The 23,939-nt window shown below is 41.6% G+C and overlaps 1 protein-coding gene across 1 annotated transcript in view; it reads left to right on the top strand.

Moving 5' to 3' along the window:
• LOC126336331 (homeobox protein aristaless-like) overlaps nt 1-23,939 on the top strand; it is an 814,245-nt gene that overhangs the window by 343,594 nt on the left and 446,712 nt on the right. Inside the window, exon 2 of the mRNA XM_049999894.1 lies at nt 15,762-15,854. Within this exon, the coding sequence (XP_049855851.1) occupies nt 15,762-15,854 (93 nt within the window). The remainder of the gene's footprint in view (nt 1-15,761; nt 15,855-23,939) is intronic.

Raw genomic sequence — 23,939 nt, 5'->3', positions numbered from 1 at the left:
GCTGGAGAAGGCAAAACTGTAGAGGAAGACATGGATACATTCAGCAAATAATAGAGGACGTAAGTTGCAAGTGCTACTCTGAGATGAAGAGATTAGCGCAGGAGACGAATTCGTGGCGGGCCGCATCAAACCAGTCAGAAGACTGATGACCCCTCAAAAATACATGAAGTGCTGAAGAGGAAAAAGACTACGCTTAAAACGTTTCTATAACATTAGTGACTAAAAACCACAAGTTGTGAGTGTCTGGAAGTATGAACAAAATCGTTATAGCAAAAACACTGCCGTTGACTACCTTTCTATGTTTTGTTATTTAACGCTATACCCGTTTTTTCATTGCTGAAGGAAAAATACTTCGACGTACAGTACATTAGTATAGTGAAACGAGGGATAAGTATGAAGACGGTTTTAGATTAGAGCTGACTGTAGGACGGTAAATCTTAAAGTAGATATAAATATGATCTGTTACTGTCATTCCTCATTTTTTCCTCTTACAAGCTCACAGCTTTCTACAACTACTATGGGTGACGTAATGAATCTTCTTCTTTATGGCTCTACGTCGATTTATAGCTGGACAGGTAATCTGCTTGCCGTATGGAGAGGCGGAAACGCCAATAATTTGTGCGATTCGTCGATAAAATTAGGAGGCAGGCCTTAAACGTAACGTGCGAGTTCCGAAGGCGGCGAACATTAATGTGAAGACGAGGGCTGTAATTCAGTGATTACGGGACACGGGGAGGGACTTCCACGCGAGGCGCGCATTTCGTAATTTGAGGCGCTCTATTACTTCTCAGGCCGTGTCCCCGCGCTTTTTTGTGTCACAGGGCTAATGCCAGGCCAGACAGCCACGTCCGTCTGTTTTTCTAACGAATTAAGCTTAATACTGAGCACAGGGCTGAAATTAAATTACCTCGATAAACAAAAGAATAACGCTGTAATGACGAAGCGGGTCTTCGCCGGGCCGTCAGCGGACTAATTACTGTAATAAGGGGAAGGAGAAGGCGATGCATAATCAGCAAGAGCAGCGATGACGGATGTACGAGTCAGTGAACAAAAACAGCACAAGCGAAACGTTTATTAGTTAACCAAAAAGTTCATTTGAGAGCGTGTGGCACTACCCATGCTTGGCGTCGATGGAAAAGAAAGTCTATACCTCAATTCAATGCAGCGCAACTAGTTCACAACTCCAGCTTGTTGATTTCGTCGATGCAATATGATAGCTGCATTAGACTTTATGTTTCTGGTTCAGAACACCACTTGTGCTGTCAGGTTTTGCAAACATATGCCATATGAATGTTAAACAAAACATGTGTTCCTAGTAATTATGGATTAAGCTGGCTATGTCGCATAACAGTTATGCAGCAGGTGAAAGATGACTTCGTTGATCGTGAAGTGAATTTGGAATTATTTATATCTTCAGAGTCAAAAAATAGAAAAATAGCAAAAGTGGTATACAAAAGTACGTAACTTATTAGATAGTAATAACTATTCAACGTTAAACAAAAGTGCAAACAATCCATTCCTATCGTTCCAAGTGCAAAGATGGCACAAGGACAAGAGTGTTACCAAATGTGCTCGTAACACGAGATGACAGACTAGTAAACGAGTTTCCATGAAATAGGAAGACAAAATTGCAGCAAGCTAAACATCGCGGTGCTGCGTTGTATATACTGCGACAATAAATTACATGAAACAACAAGACGAAAAGTGATACGTGAGTGTACATGTAATGAGCTAAAAGGAAAAATTTAAAAACGCTACGTATAGATAACATGATCCTGGTTCAAAGAAATCGCTAGGTCATTGACCACTAATCATAAGAATGATGTATTGCATTGTCAAATGAAATCAAGCCAACATTTGCAATCTGCTTTGATAATACCAGAATATAAGTCAAAGCAAAACCATTACAATAAAAATGATTTTTGGAAATACAAACGGCGTGTGTATACGGAAATAGCAGGGCATTACAATAATAAAATGTTAATAGTGTACGTATTAAATATTATCCTGCAGACTTGAAATAAAAAACTAAGTACACATAGCCGAATTAAGAAATATGTGGTCGATGGAGGTGGATGGGGCACAAATGGGGATAAGGTAAGGGGATATAAATCCATGAAAATGAGGGAGGGTGGCCGGCCAGTGTGGCCGTGCGGCTCTAGGCGCTTCAGTCTGGAACCGCGTGACCGCTACGCTCGCAGGTTCGAATCCTGCCTCTGGTATGGATGTGTGTGATGTCCTTAGTTAGGTTTAAGTCGTTCTAAGTTCTAGGGAACTGGTGACCACAGATGGTAAGTCTCAAAGTGCTCAGAGCCATTTTTTTTTTTTTTTTGAGGGATGGTATTGAAGTAAGAGGAGCGGGGAAGAGGGAGTGGGGAGGAAAGAGAGAGAGAGGAAGGGGATGGGTGGGTGGGGAGGGGGGGCGTTGGTTACTAAGTGAGTGGTTGAAATAATAAGGATCAGTGGAAGAGGGGACAAAAAAGGAGGGATCCTGTTGAAACCTTTAAAATACATAACCGTAATACAACTTATACATTAATCTGCAATTAGTAACGTAAGTCACAAATTACATCAGTGACGATAAGCGTGATCGCATTGATAATATGTTGCATGCTCTGAAACGCTCAGACTCACATGGTGTCAAAATTACCGTCCTTTTTATACACACATGTTTATAGGTATTTAGCAGAGAAGCATATTTCCTCGTGTTGCCTTATAAAAGGTGAGTGAAATCTATCAGAGGTGACAAAAATGACCCAGAACAAGTCACAGAAGTGTGCAAGTAAAGTGAGTGATGAAAATAGAAAGAGGATATTGGGGGAGGGGGCACAAACTACCAAGCCAACAGTAAAAGTTTGCTGTGGTAATACCGAAGTATGAAGCAAAATAAAACCATTACAATAAAACTGACATTTACAAATGCAGCAGTCGCATGGATAAACGAATAGCAGGGAAATAAACACCAACACGTTCATACTACACATTTACAATGTTATGTAGTAGATCTAAAATACAAAAGCAAGAATGGGTTCCATGCAGCCACAAATAGAAACATAACATACCTGGACTGGATGCTGTAAGATGAGAAGTAACATAATCATCATTGGTGTTGATCTAGCGCTTTTTGCTCAGAAAACGTCTTACGTCACTCGTAACTTAAGATAACAAACACCCACACACAATTACTCCCGGCTTATTAGCCTGACGAACGTATGTTTAGTTTTTCTGCAGTGAGGCCACTCTTTCCCACGACTCTCCTCCTGCAGCCCACCTGCCTTCCTCCTCCCTCCCCCACCCCCACCAAACTCACGTCTCCTCCTCCATACCTCCTCCCCCCCCCCTCCTGCTCACCTCACACACACGTTGCACAGACTGCGAGGTCCTATAATATTGATGTGTTCCAGAAATTCAGATTCAAATACAGGTGCGAGACACATATTCAGATTCACATTCGAGTATCACGCGATTTAAACTTAGCATGACTGCCTAACCTCTAAATATAAATGGCAATGCTCTGACTGGCTGCTGACTTCTCATCGCTCAGCCCAAACCGCTAAGGATAGAAACTTGAAATTTGGGGAAGGGATTTTTCGAAATTCAGCCCAAAGGGGGTGACATAACAGATGAAGAGTTTTTTGAAAAATGTCGCTGTTAAGGAACTTTTGAAGATATATCTACGGAAATAGGTATTTGGTGTTTCGGTCACAAATAAGTGTTTCAGCATGTTTGAGAATTTAACCCTATAGGGGCGAAAACTTTTTTGTGAATATATTATTATTAAAGAACTACCTAAGGATTTTAAGGCTATCTCAATGAACACTGGTATTTGTCATCTCGGTTGTTGTTGTTGTTGTTGTCTTCAGTCCTGAGACTGGTTTGATGCAGCTCTCCATGCTACTCTATCCTGTGCAAGCTGCTTCATCTCCCAGTACCTACTGCAACCTACATCCTTCTGAATCTGCTTAGTGTACTCATCTCTCGGTCTCCCTCTACGATTTTTACCCTCCACGCTGCCCTCCAATGCTAAATTTGTCATCCCTTGATGCCTCAAAACATGTCCTACCAACCGATCCCTTCTTCTAGTCAAGTTGTGCCACAAACTTCTCTTCTCCTCAATCCTATTCAATACTTCCTCATTAGTTACGTGATCTATCCACCTTATCTTCAGTATTCTTCTGTAGCACCACATTTCGAAAGCTTCTATTCTCTTCTTGTCCAAACTAGTTATCGTCCATGTTTCACTTCCATACATGGCTACACTCCAAACAAATACTTTCAGAAACGACTTCCTGATACATAAATCTATATTCGATGTTAACAAATTTCTCTTCTTCAGAAACGCTTTCCTTGCCATTGCCAGTCTACATTTTATATCCTCTCTACTTCGACCATCATCAGTTATTTTACTTCCTAAATAGCAAAATTCCTTTACTACTTTAAGTGTCTCATTTCCTAATCTAATTCCCTCAGCATCACCCGATTTAATTTGACTACATTCCATTATCCACGTTTTGCTTTTGTTAATGTTCATCTTATATCCTCCTTTCAAGACACTGTCCATTCCGTTCAACTGCTCTTCCAAGTCCTTTGCCGTCTCTGACAGAATTACAATGTCATCGGCGAACCTCAAAGTTTTTACTTCGTCTCCACGAATTTTAATACCTACTCCAAATTTTTCTTTTGTTTCCTTTACTGCTTGCTCAATATACAGATTGAATAACATCGGGGAGAGGCTACAACCCTGTCTCACTCCTTTCCCAACCACTGCTTCCCTTTCATGCCCCTCGACTCTTATGACTGCCATCTGATTTCTGTACAAATTATAAATAGCCTTTCGCCCCCTGTATTTTACCCCTGCCACCTTTAGAATTTGAAAAAGAGTATTCCAGTCAACATTGTCAAAAGCTTTCTCTAAGTCTACAGATGCTAGAAACGTAGGTTTGCCTTTTCTTAATCTTTCTTCTAAGATAAGTCGTAAGGTCAGTATTGCCTCACGTGTTCCAACATTTCGACGGAATCCAAACTGATCCTCCCCGAGGTCTGCATCTACAAGTTTTTCCATTCGTCTGTAAAGAATTCGCGTTAGTCTTTTGCAGCCGTGGCTTATTAAACTGATAGTTCGGTAATTTTCACATCTGTCAACACCTGCTTTCTTTGGGATTGGAATTATTATATTCTTCTTGAAGTCTGAGGGTATTTCGCCTGTCTCATACATCTTGCTCAACAGATGGTAGAGTTTTGTCACGACTGGCTCTCCCAAGGCCGTCAGTAGTTCTAATGGAATGTTGTCCACTCCCAGGGCCTTGTTTCGACTCAGGTCTTTCAGTGCTCTGTCAAACTCTTCACGCAGTTTCGTATCTCCCATTTCATCTTCATCTACATCCTCTTCCATTTCCATAATATTGTCCTCAAGTACATCGCCCTTGTATAGACCCTCTATATACTCCTTCCCCCTTTCTGCTTTCCCTTCTTTGCTTAGAACTGGGTTTCCATCTGAGCTCTTGATATTCATACAAGTGGTTCTCTTCTCTCCAAAGGTCTCTTTAATTTCCCTGTAGGCAGTATCTATCTTACCCCTAGTGAGTTAAGGCTCTAAATCCTTACATTTGTCCTCTAGCCATCCCTGTTTAGCCATTTTGCACTTCCTGTCGATCTCATTTTTGAGACGTTTGTATTCCTTTTTGCCTATTTCATTTACTGCATTTTTATATTTTCTCCTTTCATCAATTAAATTCAATATTTCTTCTGTTACCCAAGGATTTCTAGCAGCCCTCGTCTTTGTACCTACTTTATCCTCTGCTGCCTTCACTACTACATCCCTCAGAGCTACCCATTCTTCTTCTACTGTATTTCTTTCCCCTATTCCTGTCAATTGTTCCCGTATGCTCTCCCTGAAACTCTGTACAACCTCTGGTTCTTTCAGTTTATCCAGGTCCCATCTCCTTAATTTCCCACATTTTTGCAGTTTCTTCAGTTTTAATCTACAGGTCATAACCAATAGATTGTGGTCAGAGTCCACATCTGCCCCTGGAAATGTCTTACAACTTAAAACCTGGTTCCTTAATCTCTGTCTTACCATTGTATAATCTATTTGATACCTTTTAGTATCTCGGTTACAAATAAAAAAATTCTTTGTTATTGGTGTACAGTAACCAGCGTGAAAAAACCGTCAAATGATGAATTGTGAAAAATTCGATGCCGGTAACGATACGTCTTAACTAAAGTAACCTAAAACCAATTTGTGGCTGCTTTCTGTGCACCATCAACAATTTATTTCATTTAACAGCCGCGGTCTCCAACCATGTCCTTATTGGATAAAATTGCAAAAAATGTAAGTGTTTCAGTGTTTTTGGAAATTGAACCCCTGAGCGGGTGAATTAGAGATCGAGATTTTTTATGAAAATATTTATTATGAATGCATTTTAAAGCTAAATCTATGAACATTTAAATTTGGCTTCTCAGGTAGAAAAAAAAACCTGTTTCACTGCTTTCAGAAATTGAACTCCTATGGGGGATGAATTCTTTTAAAATTGGAAATTTCTGGTAAGGTCTTATGGGACCAAACTGCTGAGGTCATCGGTCGCTAAGCTTACACACTATTTAATCTAACTTAAGCTAACTTACGTTAAGGACGACACACACGCTCCTGCCCGAGGGAGGACGAACCTCCGACGGGGATAGCCGCGCGGACTTGACAAGACGCCCTCGGCTACCCCTCGCGGCGAAGTATTTTGTGGGAATATTTCATTGTACAAGCATTTTTGAATCTAAATCTATGAAAATTTGTATAGCTTTTCTGTTGGAAATAAAACATAAGCATGTCTCTGTTTTTGGAAATACAACCCTTAGGGCGATGAAATAGGTCAAATGATTTATGAAAATATTTCATTACGAAAGTATTTTTAAAAAGAAATCTTTGAAAACTGATGTTTGGCTTCTCGGATAGAGATGAAAAAATACGTGTTTCGCCGTTTTTGGGAATTCAATACTTAAGGCGGTGAAACAGTGTCAGACTGGTTCACTGATTCATCATCGCTCAGCCCAAACCGCTCAGGATAGAAATCTGAAATTTGATGAGCGTGTGGATCTTATTCTGTTTAAGAACGAATTGTCCGAAATTCCACTCCTAAGGGAGTAAAATAGGGGGTGAAAGTCTTTTTGAAAGTGTGTCACTATTAAGGGAATTTAGAAGCTAGAACTAAGAACATTTGTATCTGGTTTCTTAGTAAAAAAATAAAAAATACGTTTTTTAGCTATTTTCGAAAGTCAGTCATTAAGTGGGTTAAAATAATGGGTGAAAGTCTTTTTGAAATTTAGTAATTACTAAAGACTAAAGGATTTTAAAGGCTGCATGTATGACAACCAGTGTTTTACTCCTCGATTAGAAATAGTAATAATAATAAAAATATGTTTAACTGCTTTTGGAAACACAATAGGGGATGGAAATTTTAAGAACATATTTCGTTACTTAAAAAAAATAATTTAAGTTAATTTATGAAAACCGATATTTGATTTCTCGGTTAGATATAAAGAAATATTTGTTAGGGGATGAAAGTTGCTATGGAAATATCTCCACAACAACGCAAAAGGCGTGATTACAAAAATTTTGGACTCAGACTACTTTTTAGTCAGAAGTATATTCGGAAAAGACCAAGCTTATATGCCCTTAATCAGTGTGGAAAGCGTAGAAGGTGTTGCAATTTGCGAAGAACGTGAAAATTCGATTAAATAAAAACAAGCGAGAAATACGTATGTAGGCCATGCAGTCTACGCAAGCGAAGCAGCGGGCGCTAAACTAGATTCATATAAGTAGGCTTACCTACCTATAAATGTATGATTACACAGCTATAAATGATATCGTAGTAGTATAATGTCCATACCGAGATGCACCCCCGTGAAAAAAAGTCCCGGCGGCGCCCTTCACGCTCAGCGATTCGATTGTCACCTGACAGTCAATCACACGCTCTGGTGATTCGCTGCTGCAATTAATGTGCCTGAGTGTCTGTGATGAGCGAACACTAAAGCTATACAATGAGCATTTATGAAGAAATGCGGTTTCAACATGTAACTGTAGTTGTATTCTTTATTTTATTTTGGTTAACTTTACTTCGGTGTCAAAATCACATTCAGAGCATACATATGAACATTGAAATACAAAACATCGATACTTGTAAAATTTTAATAATTTATAAAGTTCACCTAGTAGATTTCATACGCTGCTTTTCGGTTAAGTGAGTTTTTTACTGCCTTCAAAATGTTTATCGTCAACGTATAGACAGACAACTACAAAGATATCAGACGAATTTTATAGATTATGAATAATGCCAATTTTCTAATATGTGCGCTACCGTACCATCAAATAAATATAGGCGAGAATGTTTCTAAAATGTTTTGTTTCATTAAATTTGAAAGGGAAGTTGTCCAAGATCTAAATTACTTTTACAGTTCTGCCGCGGTCTAATAAACAGTCACGACACTCTCTGGTGCGAATGTTGTCGTTTGACAGCTGCAGCGACTCTAGCGCCCAAAGCGGTGGGAAAGCAGTCAAATGTGTCACGTGGACAACGTTCGTTTTCAGTTATTTTCGTCTTAATTAACGAAGCACGCGTTGTAATATTGCATTCCTTGCGTTAATAAATAACCAAGAAACTTGAATTGTCGTGAAATACATGTAAACCCAGCCGAATAACACTGAATCAGCGACATAACCTACAACTTATTCGTGAAGAAATACTTTCGAATGCGTGTATATTTGCAGCTTACTCCACTGGAAGCAAGCGAATATAAATATACATTTCAAGCCTGTGAAGCCTACATTTCACTTGTTGTATATGGTTATTATCGCAGGCACTTTTCTCGACACTTAAAAATTTTTAAGATTCAGCCATTCTTATAATCCACTAGGTTTTCTGATGAACGAATATTTTTGTAAAGCCGGCCGCGGTGGCCGTGCGGTTCTGGCGCTGCAGTCCGGAACCGCGGGACTGCTACGGTCGCAGGTTCGAATCCTGCCTCGGGCATGGACGTGTGTGATGTCCTTAGGTTAGTTAGGTTTAAGTAGTCCTAAGTTCTAGGGGACTGATGACCTCAGATGTTAAGTCAAATAGTGCTCAGAGCCATTTGAACCATCAGTCAAAACGTCGACGTCCCTCCAGAATCAGGCGTCTAACTTTACTACCTTCTCTGGTTTTCGCTCTCGAGGAGCATTGGGCTGTTATTCCTCAGCAGTCATTTAGACATCTCATTGAAAGTGTCCTAGCATTCATAAAAGCGAATGGTGGTCACACCCCAAGTTAATGTCCAGTAATAGGTGACAAGATACTTGTTATCAGGTAGTGTATATTAACGCTGGAGTGTATAAAACGACGTAGCATTACATTAAATGCTGCGGAATGCTTCTCAGTTGCACTCCAGAACGAACCCATCCACCAGGTGAGAACTTTGACAAATGTCATACCTGGTAGACCGACGGTGAAAATTTTCTGCGCAGATGACAAGGAACGATATGCGTTGAGCACTTCATAGTGAGATCTCACTTCAAAATGGCGTTTGATATTCGGTATGTAGGGCGCTCAACTGCGCCGTCATCAGCGACCGTGCAAAGTCCCAAGCTATACACATTCAAATTTTTTTAACGCTGTCCAATCTAGCAGCTGTCACGAATGATGATGATGAGATCATGAGGACAACGCAAACACCCAGACCCCGGGCAGAGAAAATCCCTAACCCGACCGAGAATCGAACCCGGGACCCCGTGATCCAAAGGCAGCAATGCTAGCCACTTGAAACACGAGCTGCGGACTGAAAATGATGTAATGTGACGAAATAGGGATCGAGGTGAAGAAATCCTTTTAATAACAGTCCTTTCTAATGTAATAAAGAGGTCACCTCTTCTTCCTTCGGCACTGTGACTCGTGTGAGTATTGGTCTTGTGTGGGTGACTATGTCGGATGTTTGTTGAGTGTGATGTGAAGAGCGCTGTCAGGAATGAGTTTGGAATGGAAAGAAGGAAGAGGATGAAACACGACGCCGGAATGTAAACAGCGCCCCAGAGTGTAGCGAACCCCTCCGATACCTGGCGGTTGGTGAAGTCAACAACTCGGCCATGGCGTTCCTCCTGTCGGTTGCTCAGGCGGGAGGAAGTGACCCTCATGCGTCTTCGGATTGTGCACTGTCCTCTCACGCATAGTTTTCTATTACGGCGGGAGGAGACCCCCTTTTGAGATGCTTGTGGTGTGCGCATCTCTGTCCACCACATTTTAACAGAATGCATTTTATACCGTGATGCAAGGGCAGCAGCACAAGCTGATGGGGATCTGCCCTGTGTTTTAGCTAATGATGAGATGTGTGTGACTAGGGTTTTAAAGTTTTGTGATATGTACGGACTCTGGCCTAAACTTTTAGGTTGGAGGTTATAGTGTATTGCAAAGTGGCTGGCTCCTCCCTTTTTCCTAGCGGTCAGCCAGCCACTTCCATCTGCTATATTGTTTCAGCTCCCTCTACCACTTTCTTCTTGTGTTGTCCATGTTTTACTGCTGACGGCATGTTTCGTCCCACGTTTCGGTGTGGGTAGGCACATATTTTTCCATACTTGTTACCTGTGGTTTACGTTCTGTTTTAACTTACTGTTCTGAGTATTTTCTTGACACGCGTCTCAATCTGTTACTGAGCGGGCGCTGAAGACCTTGCCGTCGTGCGCCCGTACAACCCTCTCCATCATCATCGCGGACCTACATCAACCGTGTCGCCCATTCTCACTCCATGAGGACAAACAGCTTCGATATCCAACACAGAGCAAAAGTACACGGGCTGAAGATCAGTAACTGTAAGCCATCTCTCCTAGCTTAGGAAAGACTGGCGACTAAAATTTCTTTCCCCTGCACTCGAATCAGTGACGAGTCGCGCGCCACGTACTTGGAACAAATACGGGTAATGCAACTGAAAATATTTTAAACGGTGCTGCACATCTCTAATGTACTGAAATAAGGACACCACGAAACCACCAGAAGCTGCTGCAATGTGTACATACACACACTGCAAAAAGTATATGTGTGAAACATGAGTTAATGTTTAAGGGCTATAGGTAGTGGAAAATTTTCGAAATGAAGTACAGTAGGGACATGGACTTATTTATCAATCAGTGGAAAGGAGATAACAAAAAAGAAACAGAGATATCTCTTTGCATAAATATAGTTGAACATTAAAAATAAAACTTCCTGGCGGATTAAAACTGTGTGCCAGACCGAGACGCGAACTCGCGACCTTTGCCTTTCGCGGTCAAGCGCGTTACCATATTTTTTTTAAATCTCTTTTTGTTCGTGTTCGTTCGTTGCTTCTGCTCGTGGCGGACGTCGCAAGACGCCCGTTTCAGTTCGTCGTTGATCAATTAACTCAGTTTTTTTTAATACAGAGGGCAGCTAACCCTCTGACCTAACACGCTGAGTTAACCGTGCAGGCGACCATCTGAGCTACCGAAGCACGACTCACGCCCGGTACTCACAGCCTAACTTCGGCCAGTATCTCGTCTCCTACCTTCTAAACTTTACAGAAGCTCTCCTGCGAACCTTGCAGAAACTAGCACTCCTGAAAGAAATGATACTGCGGAGACATGGCTTAGCCACAGCCTGGGGGATGTTTCCAGAATGAGATTTTCACTCTGCAGCGGAGTGTGCGCTGATATGAAACTTCCTGGCTGGCTCGCAGGCTGTGGCTAAGCCATGTCTCCGCAATATCCTTTCTTTCAGGAGTACTAGTTCTGCAAGGTTTGCAGGAGAACTTCTGTGAAGTTTGGAAGGTAGGAGACAATATACTGGCAGGAGTAAAGCTGTGAGTACCCGACATGAGTCGTGCTTCGGTAGCTCAGATGGTAGAGCACTTGCCTGCGAAAGGCAAAGGTCCCGAGTTCGAGTCTCGGTCGGGCACACAGTTTTAATCTGCCAGGAAGTTTCATATCAGCGCACACTCCGCTGCAGAGTGAAAATCTCATTCTGATTAAAAATAAAGATAGGCAATTTAGGATGCACAATAAATATTCGTCTGCAGCACTGAAAATGACAATATGAACATAGAATGTTACGGTTAGTACTTATTGCAAGTAATCCCTCCATTTCTCTTTATAATCCCTTGCATTCTCCTTGCCATGGATTTCACCAGAGAGTCTGTCATTTATACTGTAATTTAAGTGTTTTTAGGTCATTTCTGTTGTATATCTGATGTCTCCTCATATTTTTGTCGAGTAGATTCCAAAAATGCTCTTGCAGAGCCTTGTATTTACAGATTCATGTTTCGATCATTATCTTGTGTGAAAATGTAATTCCTTGAAAGACCCGTATTATTGACAATTATGGATGGATGGATGTGTTTTTAGAATATTTATCAAAATCTTGTGGCCCATAATTCCATCACTAAAACACAAATTTCCCACGCCATTCGCACTCATGCATCCCCAGAGAAGTATTAAATCTTCTCCATGTTTAACTGAAGCTGTTCTATCTATCTCTTCATGTTCACAAGTCTGTTGTCTCTAAATTGTTACTCGGCCATTTGATTTAAATAGCTGAAATAGACTCTCTTCAGCAAATACAACCCTCTCCCATAAATCAAACCCACCGCATTTATGTTCTCTTGCAAATGCACTTGCTTCCTTCTGGAAAATGTCATGTTACCGCTTGAGCTACCGGTAAAATACTTTATTTAGGCAACCATTTTAATAGTCTGACTATCATCAGATTGGTAAAAGTATTGACAACATCACATTAGGCGAAATGTAAAACCATTATCGCCAGGCATTAAAACCACGAATAATATCCAATTACCATGATGATGATGATGAGGTCCCATACTCCGAGGAGCGTAGGGGACGTTGCGGGAGACCCGCAGAGCCGACAACGCAAGATCCTAGCGGAGGTAGTTTGCCATTGCCTTCCTCCTACCGTAATGAGGATCATGAAGACGAAACAACAACACCCAGTCATCTCGAGGCAGGGAATCGAACCCGGAACTCCGTGCGCGGGAAGCGAGAACGTTACCCCAAGACCACGAGCTGCGGACATTACCATATAGCAATACAAATTACGTCATCAATCTATAAAAACTGTGCTATTGAGCATATTCACCCCCGTCAAAACTGCAATCGGCTGTAAGGCTATGAACAGGTTTAAACCACGTAGATGTCACTGATGACGGTCAGGCGACTGAAACTGGTTGTGTAAACGAAGTGTTTTACCAGCAGTTGAAAGTGATAATATGACGTTTTTGAAATATGCAAGAACCTTGGGTTACCATCGTTTGCAAATCGCTTCCTTCTGTTGATTTTACTGATGTATGGTTTTCTTTGGGCTGTTCAGCCCTCATAACCAGCTTCATAAAGCACATTTCTTACAGTATGTTGTTAAAGAAACTTTCCTGAATGCATCTGAACTGCAGTAGCTAGTTTTTGAGCACATAGTTCTCGAATTTTCATGGCTTCTTTAAATATCTGTCGTTTTTCCATCTTGGATAGAACTACATTACGACCGCTCCGTCATTGGTTCTCATATGTTTTGTTGTGATTAAACCTGTCTTCACCGTACTAATTGGTCTGCCAACAGTTTCTCTGATTCATGGAAAGATTTTCCTTTTCGATACAACCTATGCAAACCTCTCTCTCCCTTTTTCTGTAATTTCGCGACGTTTTCGACCCACATTGCTTAAAAACTGCTTAACTGCTTTGAAAACAGAGTGGAAACGCACCTTTACAGTGAATGAAACATAACTGCATAAGGAAATGGAGAGGTGTGCGTGTCATGCGGCATCAGACCTCGAATGTTGTTGACTAGTGGAATACTTGTTTGACATCAACTGATGCATGATTTTAAATAACATGTATTTGTTCACAAATTAAGCAACATATGAACCTAAATAGCATTTTATTTCTAAATGTAGATGTTAACCGATGTAAGGAAACAGTTATTGTCCGTTTCTTAGCTATATTTTTATTTTTCTGCTTGTTACATTCTATGTGCTGTGGTCAGACAAATACCTTTTGGAGTCATTGCAGTTACCGACAACCAGCTTTGGTCAAGCGATTGTCTCCTAGTTGCTTACATATTAATAGAAATATATAACAAAATACACTCGCGAGAATAATAAAAAAAGCTGAACTATTGTATGTAGGAGATAGCCTACTCACCGACATTATTACATCAGGTTAAAAGACAGTTTCTTGGTTTCAAGTTCAAATGTATGTGTGAATTCCTAAGGGGCCAAACTGCTGAGGTCATCGGTCACTAGAACTGCACACTACTTAAACTAACTTATGCTAAGAACAACGCACACACCAATGCACGAGGGAGGACTCGAATCTCCGGCGAGACAGACCGCGCAATCCGTGACATGGCGCCTCGAACCATGCTGACACTCCCCTCACCTTGGCTTCGAGTAGATCGTTATTTCCCCATCTAGATGATGGTTAAAAATACATGTCACGCAATTACCTTACATATAGTATACCTACGTCCAAATGTTCTAGATATACAAAAGCCTGACATGAGTAGCTGTCATGTATTCATGGACCCTTGTGTTACATGCTTTTTAGTCCACATTACTTGAAGCTACAACGCTGACGCGGTTCCGCAGATTGCCTACCTAACGGCTTCCAGGACGAACAAAAACTTGAATTTATTCAGTGTTCCAAATAACTATTGAACGAATTTAAAAAATTTATTTGTTTTCATAATATACCAATTAAAAGTTATAATATTACCTTAAAGGTTTAACACCATCACGTATTAAAGTTAGAAACTGCGTAACTGGCTAGAGGTAAAGTAACTCGTAACTGGCAAATTACCCAGCTTTTGACAAAAAGCCGACTTAGCGGCTTCCAACAGACTTTACACATAGTTTCAAAACGTTTAAAGAACTTTCTCTCGCTGGCATCCACCACAAAATGATGAAAGGAAAAAGTTTACCGCTTAATACATTTTCGATGTCCATGCAGTAAAACTTCATCATCACGTAAGACGTTTTAACGTACTATTTCGTCGATACTAACCCTATCAAGAACACGTTTGCACACAGTATACAAAATACCATTGGATGTACCTGCAAAATTATATCATCGTAAGAGGGCATAAACGCTGAGATACGTGAAAAATTCATTTGCAAGGTAATCAGACGTTTGAAGCTATTTTAGACATGGGCGCTCGATTCTTTAAGGAATTTGTAGTGGGAGGGGTTTGTTAGTTAGTCACTAAGAGTACATACTGAGACAGTGCACTGCACTGTTTCTTATATTGTGACAAAAAAAGTCGTATCATAAACTGAAGACTGAATTTGGCTGAATCAACTGGTGCTTTCATATGAGTGCCGCGATATTATTTACAATGTAGGATAATCGATCGTCGATTCATCAGAGATGCATAACTTACATACCTATTTCTTCAATTGTGTATGATGAATTAAACCAACAAAACTAAAAAAAGGAACGAAGTCGCATGGACTGTCAAAACCTTATGCTAGTATTAGAAAAATTGTCACTTACTGTCAGTATTTAACTTACGTCGACTGAGACTAATCGAAATGTGTCTGCTCATACTCTTTTTATTACCTTACCGGAGATTTACGACAGCGATATGTTTCCTCACAAACTGAATCAAATTCCACAATGGCCAGAACGAAGAAATATTGTTGTTACAATAAATGACTCAGATCAACATAGCCCAGGTATCAGTTAAGGTAGTAACGTTGAGTACGCCACGCCTTCAACTGATTTCTCGTTGCAGGTTCAGAGAGCAGACAGTACGACACTACCGTGCTTAGCGACGGGAGCGACAACGGGACGTTCTACGATGGAGAATCCGTAGCTGTACACGAGGGTAAGTCATTCGTGCTCCTTAATTGTTTTAGAAAATATACAACTAATGATCAAAGAGGGCAAAATATTATTATAAAGATCAGCACTGTTTCTCCTACGTCAATGGTCTGTACCTCAACATGGTTTTCACGAGTAAGTGATGAAAAGATACAGTTTGTGAGGGCTGTTTCATGAATGAATTATGGCAGCCATATAGACCCTCTACAACGAAGTAAGGAAGAATGAATATTCCGCAGTACTTATTGAAACTACGTGCATACGTACAGCCTATGTTTTACATTCCACACTTATTCGTGATAAGATTCGGATAGTCGCTGCGCTTTTTGAGTACTTTATTGGTACGCTGAAGAACTTCGTTACATTAGGCCCGTCCAAGTGTAATAACTGACGTTGTCTGGACGTACAGAGATAACTCCGCTCACAGCCTCTACTGATAGAATGGTGGCTGTGTATCCCAGATCACACTCCTACAAAACCTACTTGACCACAGAGCGACCTTTCTTTGTGCCCACAATCAGAGTTAGCGGCGTCTTGTGAACACCATATCTTCATTTTACTGCAGTTCAACGCCTAGTTGTGCGTGTTGATACACAGTGGTATGTATAAGCAATCGGATCAGCGTCACGTGCATATAAATCCATCACTAATGGTCCTGAAACACCGACGGGAAGCTTGTAAACTAAAATTAGAACAGAATTTTGTAATTACTGTAAGGAGAAGTGTGTGAAATTGCCAAAGAAATCCTGGAAAAGGAATATGAGTGAATAATTGGTCGCTATTGTAATTAAGTAACAGGTTGATCGGAGCGCACTAACAGAACGAAAGTATCATTTCAGCTTACGTACGACCACACATCGTAAGAGAAATCCCCTCCAAGTTAATCACACTTCAGCTCCACAATGGTACTAAGTGACAGATGTAAGCATTCCACTGCACTTTTCAGCCACCACTATTTTTTCTCCTCATTTAATTAATTAAAATCACAGAAAAATATGACAATTCATAGACTGAAACCACAGATGACCACATACTATAGTATAAAGATTTACTTTCGAAACATTGTCTCGACGAAATTTTTGGTCACGCCTGTACCGTTTCTAGATCGAATTTAATAATTCATACACGAGATGAAAAAGTTCAATGGTCGTAGTGAACTGATGGTCTATCTTTCCACAACAGGTAAGCTGAATTTGACGCAGATCAGACATCGACAGACAGTTGACACATGAGCCAAAGAACACCAAGAATACGATTCAAAAATACTTCGCAAACCATATCCGACACCCCCCCCCCAGCCATATCCGCATCCAGTGACACCTATCGTCTGACAATGACACGACGGTCGGTCAGTACTGTTGGGTCTTCCGAGACCTGTTCGGATGAAGTTTTTTTTTTTTTTTCGTAATTCACAATAGCCGGCCGCGGTGGTCTCGCGGTTCTAGGCGCGCAGTCCGGAACCGTGCGACTGCTACGGTCGCAGGTTCGAATCCTGCCTCGGGCATGGATGTGTGTGATGTCCTTGGGTTAGTTAGGTTTAAGTAGTTCTAAGTTCTAGGGGACTAATGACCACAGCAGTTGAGTCCCATAGTGCTCAGAGCCATTTGAACCATTTATTTTTGTAATTCACAATAAAAATAAACCTCAACTTTCACTTCTGTGTTACGTAAGAATTAACTGTTTTTACTGTACTTATTACTGCACACTTTCAACTGAAACTGTCTGAATGGCTTTAACTGAAGGTTTCCTGATAGTTATTACACTTCTATATCGTAACTTTTATTGTAATTCAAGTTATGCACTTTTTCAGTGCTGTTTCGAAACTGTACTTTTCTGTGTTCTGTCAGCTGTTATTTGAGAAGCACCAAAATTTCACTATATATTTTTAAACAACTTTTTAAAACATAGTTTGAAAGTTTTTATTACTTTTGAACTATACATGGAAACTAACGCTGTCTAATTTCTAAATTTTTGTATTTTTATCAACAGCGAAAGATTACCAACTGAATGAAACGATTAGTTAATGATATTTTTCAGCATTTTCCTCGGCGAAAATGGTTATTTCCTAGTGTCTAAGTTTGCAGCATAGTCAGTATGTTTCTTCCCATGCTATTTCGCCACATTCCCTATGTGACTCCGTTGCTCGCTGCCTGGTTTCGAATCAAAGTGTTAACGGAACAGGTTGCGTGCCGCTATAGTGATTGGCTTACTGAAATTTATGAATATCCAGCACCCTTTTACAGGGCTGAAGGAAACTGACCTCACTTCATATTACAGTGTAAAAGTAAATGTAATGCACCTGATGATGGCAGCATACTGCCGAAACGCGTCGTGCTAATGAAATATTAGTAACAAGTGACTATTGCAGTATGTACTATTTCATAAAAATCTTACAACACAGTCGCAGTATTCAAATAACACATATTAGATCACTGAAATAAGAAAATAACTGGAAAGGAGTAGCATCAAAAAATCTGAAACAACACGTAGTAACTCTTTTATAACTATGCTTCTTTTAAAATGTTACCATGGGAAGAAAAATAGAAAAGCGGGAAGAGCATGGGACAATTAGCTGTGGTCCATGAAGCTAACTGTCCGCCCGTGGCGTACCTCATACTGGTCATTCCGGCGGTATGAGGTGACCCTGAACTACCATCGAATAACCCATTGTCACCTGACGCATGGCTTCATTCTTCGGCGAGCGGTGCACCCCAGTCGGTAATGCCTGTGGCTTGCAAGTCACCGCACACAACATTTTAGCTAAGCCCGTCCTATTTTGCGATGAGAGGGCAGAAGCAAATTTTGGTGTGAATCTGTCCTCTATTGTAGCTGATGAAGAGACGAGTCTGGTAAGACTTTTAAAATTTTCTGTAGCATCGGCAATCCAGAGTAAGCTTTTAGGCTGGAGATTTTGGTGTGTTGCAGACTGACTGGCTCATCCTCTTTATTCCGTCGATCAGCCAACCAAAGTTATCCTTCCGAATATCAGCGTGGAAGTTCGACACTGACAACCGGCAGAATACCTGTCACCTCAAAGATGTCAACAGATTGCCGGGGAACCCAGAAGAATTATAGACTCTAAGAAAAAAAGACGGACCACCACGACAGAATTATCCGAATGGGACGGTACCCGGCAGATGTGAAGTACATGTACAGATAAACATATGATTACAAATTCAGAAAAATTGTATGACTGAAACAGCTTCACAAATTGAGCAAATCAATCACGCGTTGGTCCACGTCTGGCCCTTACGCACGCAGTTGTTCCGCTTGGGATTGATGGACAGCATTGGAGGATGTCCTCCTGAGGAATGTCATCCCAAATTCTTTCCAGTTCGCGCATTAGATCATAAAAATCCCGAGTGGGTTGGATCGCCCTGCCTCATAACGAATCAAACGTTCTAAATTGGGAGAGTTCGGTGACCATCCTTCATTGGTATCCCACCGTTGCCAGGACGTCTCCAGACTCGTTTTCGCTGGACATGTGGGGTTCAGTTCGAAGAGGGGCTCATTACCGAAGACAGCTCTACTCTAGCCAATGAGATTCGAGGCCGACGATGTACGGCCTGGACAGTGGTGGATATTAACCCGACCGTCACCCGTTATACGGTCCGACAATGAGTGATGTTCTGGGGTTCCATTTCAATTCATAGCAGGATCCCTTTGGTTGTCATCCGCAGCACCTTTGCAGCACAGCGGATGGTCGAAGATGCTTTACATCCCGTTTTGTCACCCTTCAGGTCCAGCTTTCCTAAGTTGTTATTTCAGGAAGATAATGCCCGCCTCCATACGCCGAGAGTTTCTACTGTTTGTAGACGTTGCCCAGCAAGGTCACCGGATCTCTCCCCAGCTGTGAACATTTGGAGTATTATGTTCAGTGCCGTCCAACCAGCTCGGGAGTCTGACGATCTAACGCGCCAGTTGGATAGACTTTGACACGGTATCCGTCAGGAGGACACCAAACAACGCTATCGGTCAATTCTCAAGTGGATTAACTGCTTGCATGCAGGCCAGGAATGGACCAACGCGTTATTGACATGTCCAATATGTAAAGCTGCTTCTCTCGAATAAATCATCAAATCTTTCTGAAATTATAGTTATTCGTTTGTCTGTATACAGGGTGAAAAGTATTTAAACCAACAAACTCTGGGAGGTTGTAGGGGATATCAAAAGAAATATTTTTCCCCAATGTCATTTTTCCCTATGAGGAGTATTTAAACCGGTAGAGGAAGATTTCTTTGGCGGCAAATTAATTAAACTAACAAACACTTTTCCATTTTTTTATGACCAAGAGACAACACATTAACACAACCCAATTTCAATTACAGTAGATTTTCAAAAATGCCTCCATGGACACGTAAACAAAGGTTACACCGTAGGATCATGTTCTGTCTGACACGGGCAAAAACCCCAGGAGTACCCTGAATTGTTCCTGCTGCTGATACTACTATCCAGGCAACCAGATCCTCTTCTGATGCAACAGGATGCAACAGGAGTTTCGTAAACAAGGTTGCCCATCTCTCCCCACACAAATAGTCCAGAGGGGACATGTCTGGGGATCGAACAGGCCATGGTACAGGACCACCTCTGTCAATCCACGTTTCTGGGAACCGACGGTCCAGGAATCGACGCACACGAGGATTGAAATGTGCTGGTGCTTCGTTATGCTGGAACCACATGCGTTGTCTTGTAGGGAGCGGGACGTCTTCCAGCAATTCTGGCAAATGCTCTGGAAGAAAATTGTAATAGTGCCTGCCATTTGATGGCCCAGGTAGCAGATACGGCCCAATTAAACAGTCCCCAAGAGCATCGACCCACGCATTAACGAAGAACCGCACTTGATGAGCGCTAGTAACTGTGGCATGGGGATTAGCCTCACTCCAAACATGCGCATTGTGCATGTTGAAGACTCCATCACGCCCAAACGTTGCTTCATAGGTAAACAACACAGAGGATGAAAATGTAGGATGCATTTCACACTGTTCCATGTACCAATGCGAAAACTGTGCTCTGGGTGGATAATCAACTGGTTCCAGGTTGTGGACACGGTGTAAGTGAAATGGAGGCAACAATTGATCTCGAAAGACTGTTCTTACATTCGTCTGATTCGTCCCCATGTTAAATGCAATCGCACAAGTGCTGATTGAAGGATCCCGCTCCACATGCTGCAAGACAGGTTCCTCAAACTGCAGCATTCTTATCGTGAGACGGCGTCCCTGTCCAGGTAATCAGCTCAATGACCCAGTCTCACGCAGACGTTGGTACACAGCAGCAAAGATCGTATGATGCGGGATACGGCGATTAGGATATTGTTGTTGATAAACCCGCTGTGCAGATCGTCCGATGTGGTGCGCTACGTAGTACTTGTACTCGCACCAGGTGTATCGCTCGGAGGGGCCGAGCGGTTCTAGGCGCTATAGTCTGGAGCCACGCGACCGCTACGGTCGCAGGTTCGAATCCTGCCTCAGGCATGGATGTGTGTGTTGTCCTTAGGTTAGTTAGGTTTAAGTAGTTCTAAGTTCTAGGGGACTGATGACCTCGGCAGTTAAGTCCCATAGTGCTCAGAGCCATTTTTTTTATTTTGTATCGTTCCATTAGCAAACAGAGACAATGCACTTCTACACTGGTGGACAGCAGTCGCCTGCAACTGAAGAGCGCAATACGCTCTCTAACAACTGAACATCGTAATACGGTCTCTTGCCAACTGAAGAGCGTAATACGGCCTCTACCAGTTTAAATAATCCTCTAGGAAAAAATGACATTAGGGAAAAATATTTGTTTTGATGTCCCCTACAATCTCCCAGAGTTTGTCGGTTTAAATACTTTTCACCCTGTATGTGTATCACTTCTATTGCTTTGCGCCCCATTCGGTTAATTTCTTCGTGGTGCGTCATTCTTTTTTGTCTTTGAGTGTATGTTAGCGTCATTTGATGCGCAAGGTCCGTTGTGTGCAGCCCGGACGCATGTCGTGGCGGCGGCGCCTCTGTCGCCAAGCGAAGCCGCGTCCTATTGTCAGCGATCTCCCCCTGTCCATCACGGGCGGTAATTGAGCGCGCGGATGGGAAGAATGACTTGTTGTTTTCCGGAAGAGTGGACTAACATAACAGTACCCGCTTCTCTCTCTCTCTCTCTCTCTTTCTTACTGGAGGGGTGAAGGCCTCCTTTGATAGGTGGCGGCGCGCGCCGCCCTGTCTGCAAAGCGAATAGGGAGCCGGTATTGTTGCGGTTCTGTTGGAAAAACCCACCTAACACCCGTGACGGATGGTTACAGAACACGCGTGAAATTTTATTTCGGAAACTTATTCAGCAGATATTAACATTTTATGCCTTCCACGCAGCAGCGGCTCCTCCGTTACATTCCTTAAATCAAGTTTAGATTAGCTTTCCCGAAAGCTCTTTTTTTTTGTCTTCGGAGTGCAATTTTTCACAGCTCGAGATAACCATCGCAGTTGTTGATATAACAAATAATAGAAGCATTATGTAACTCATCAGGCGTCAGGTGGAATGGATTGCCGTTCCACTACTAGAGCGGGCAGAAACCTGATAGGGAACAAACTTTTTTTGCCATGAAGACAAGAGCTTTCTGCCATTAAGACAAGAGCATTGAGATTATACAGGATGGCGCACGAAAAACCGGTCCCGAGTACCAGACTGCTCATTGTCGCCCGCCAATTGTCATCAATTGTTTCGAAGCTGTTGTGACTACGTTTTGTACTCTTAGTACGAAAGCCGTTGCGACTTGGTAAGAAGTGTGAAGTAAATGTCTTAGCGAGATGTATCCTCTTCAAGAAAAAATCGCAATACTGAAGGAGCGCGTGTCTAGCGCATCATTTAATCCTGCCACCTAACATCAAATTACAGTTTAACTGACAATTATTTTAGTTTTCTGGTAGCATTTATAGAAGGGGTTTTAGGATACAAGTAAGATCATTACAGCCACGGACTTCAGTGCTATTATAGACCTTTATTAAAGCAAGTCTTACAAAAATGTATAGAGAAGAGAAACGGAAAGTAAATACTGTATACTCATAATAAAGAACAAGACATCCAATTAAGAAAAAATACCATGAAGACATATCAAGAATCACACACTTGGTTTCTCCAGAGAAGCTCTGCAACCATTACAAGACACAATGTTGTGGCTGTGTTACTTCCAAACAATCTTTTGTAGCTGTTGCAAGTCACAGTAGTTATGTTATTGTTTTAGCGCCATAACGATAGCAAAATCCACATCTTCTAACAACCTCGTCGTTACTTACGGGGATTGATCGATAGGGAGACAGAAATCCTTGGTTGTCCCTCGGTAAAGTTAAAAGTTGAGTCCTTTCTTTCAACTGGCTCTCCATTAGAGCAAGTTTGTGAGGTACTTCTTTTTCTGAACCATTCATCTCGATTATTTGCAAAGAACAGCACTTAGGAATTAATTTCAGCAATATCCAGATACCGGAAAAAAGGCCATGGGCCATCTTCTTGTCCTCTGAGTGGAGTTGGATGTATACAAGTAATCAACAGCATACGTGCCACCTTTGGTTACATCGCAGTCTAGATTTACAACAGATTTATGTGTAGAACTCTCCATTTCACCAGTTCCATGAACTGACGACAGAAAAACACAGCCTTCTTTCTTTTCGTTTGGCGCGAAGCAAGACAGAACTCATCTTGAAATCCGAAAAGGCAGTTTCCAGTTCCTCGCTATATTTTTGTCAAAAACTCCGAAGGAATTTTCTTCTTGGTCTTTTTCAGTGCCCCTATGAAGATTAGCCCATTTTTTAGAAGATACTTTCCTAAAGTATAACTACTATAATAGGGTCCACAGTTATATTCCTGTGTGTGCCTTTGATTGGTTCAACTAATCTCTTCACAATAGGCTGATTAGTTGCAAGATATGGTCCAGGATTCTGTCTGCTGCAGTATTCTTCACAGTTGCAAGAGTAAATTGTCTCGCTATCGCACAATGCGTACAAGTTCAAACCATAGTTGGCAGGCTGGTTGGGCAAGTACCACACACAGCCACAACATCCACGACAACGAGCAGGCATTTCGTGTATGGTTGTGACCTCCCCTGAGCTGTAGTTAGTTTTGCAGTATT

The sequence above is a fragment of the Schistocerca gregaria genome, chromosome 2 (assembly GCF_023897955.1).
Source record: "Schistocerca gregaria isolate iqSchGreg1 chromosome 2, iqSchGreg1.2, whole genome shotgun sequence".
NCBI lineage: Eukaryota > Metazoa > Arthropoda > Insecta > Orthoptera > Acrididae > Schistocerca > Schistocerca gregaria.
The sequence above is the reverse complement of the archived record's forward strand: the minus strand, read 5'-3'. Positions and strand labels throughout refer to the sequence as shown.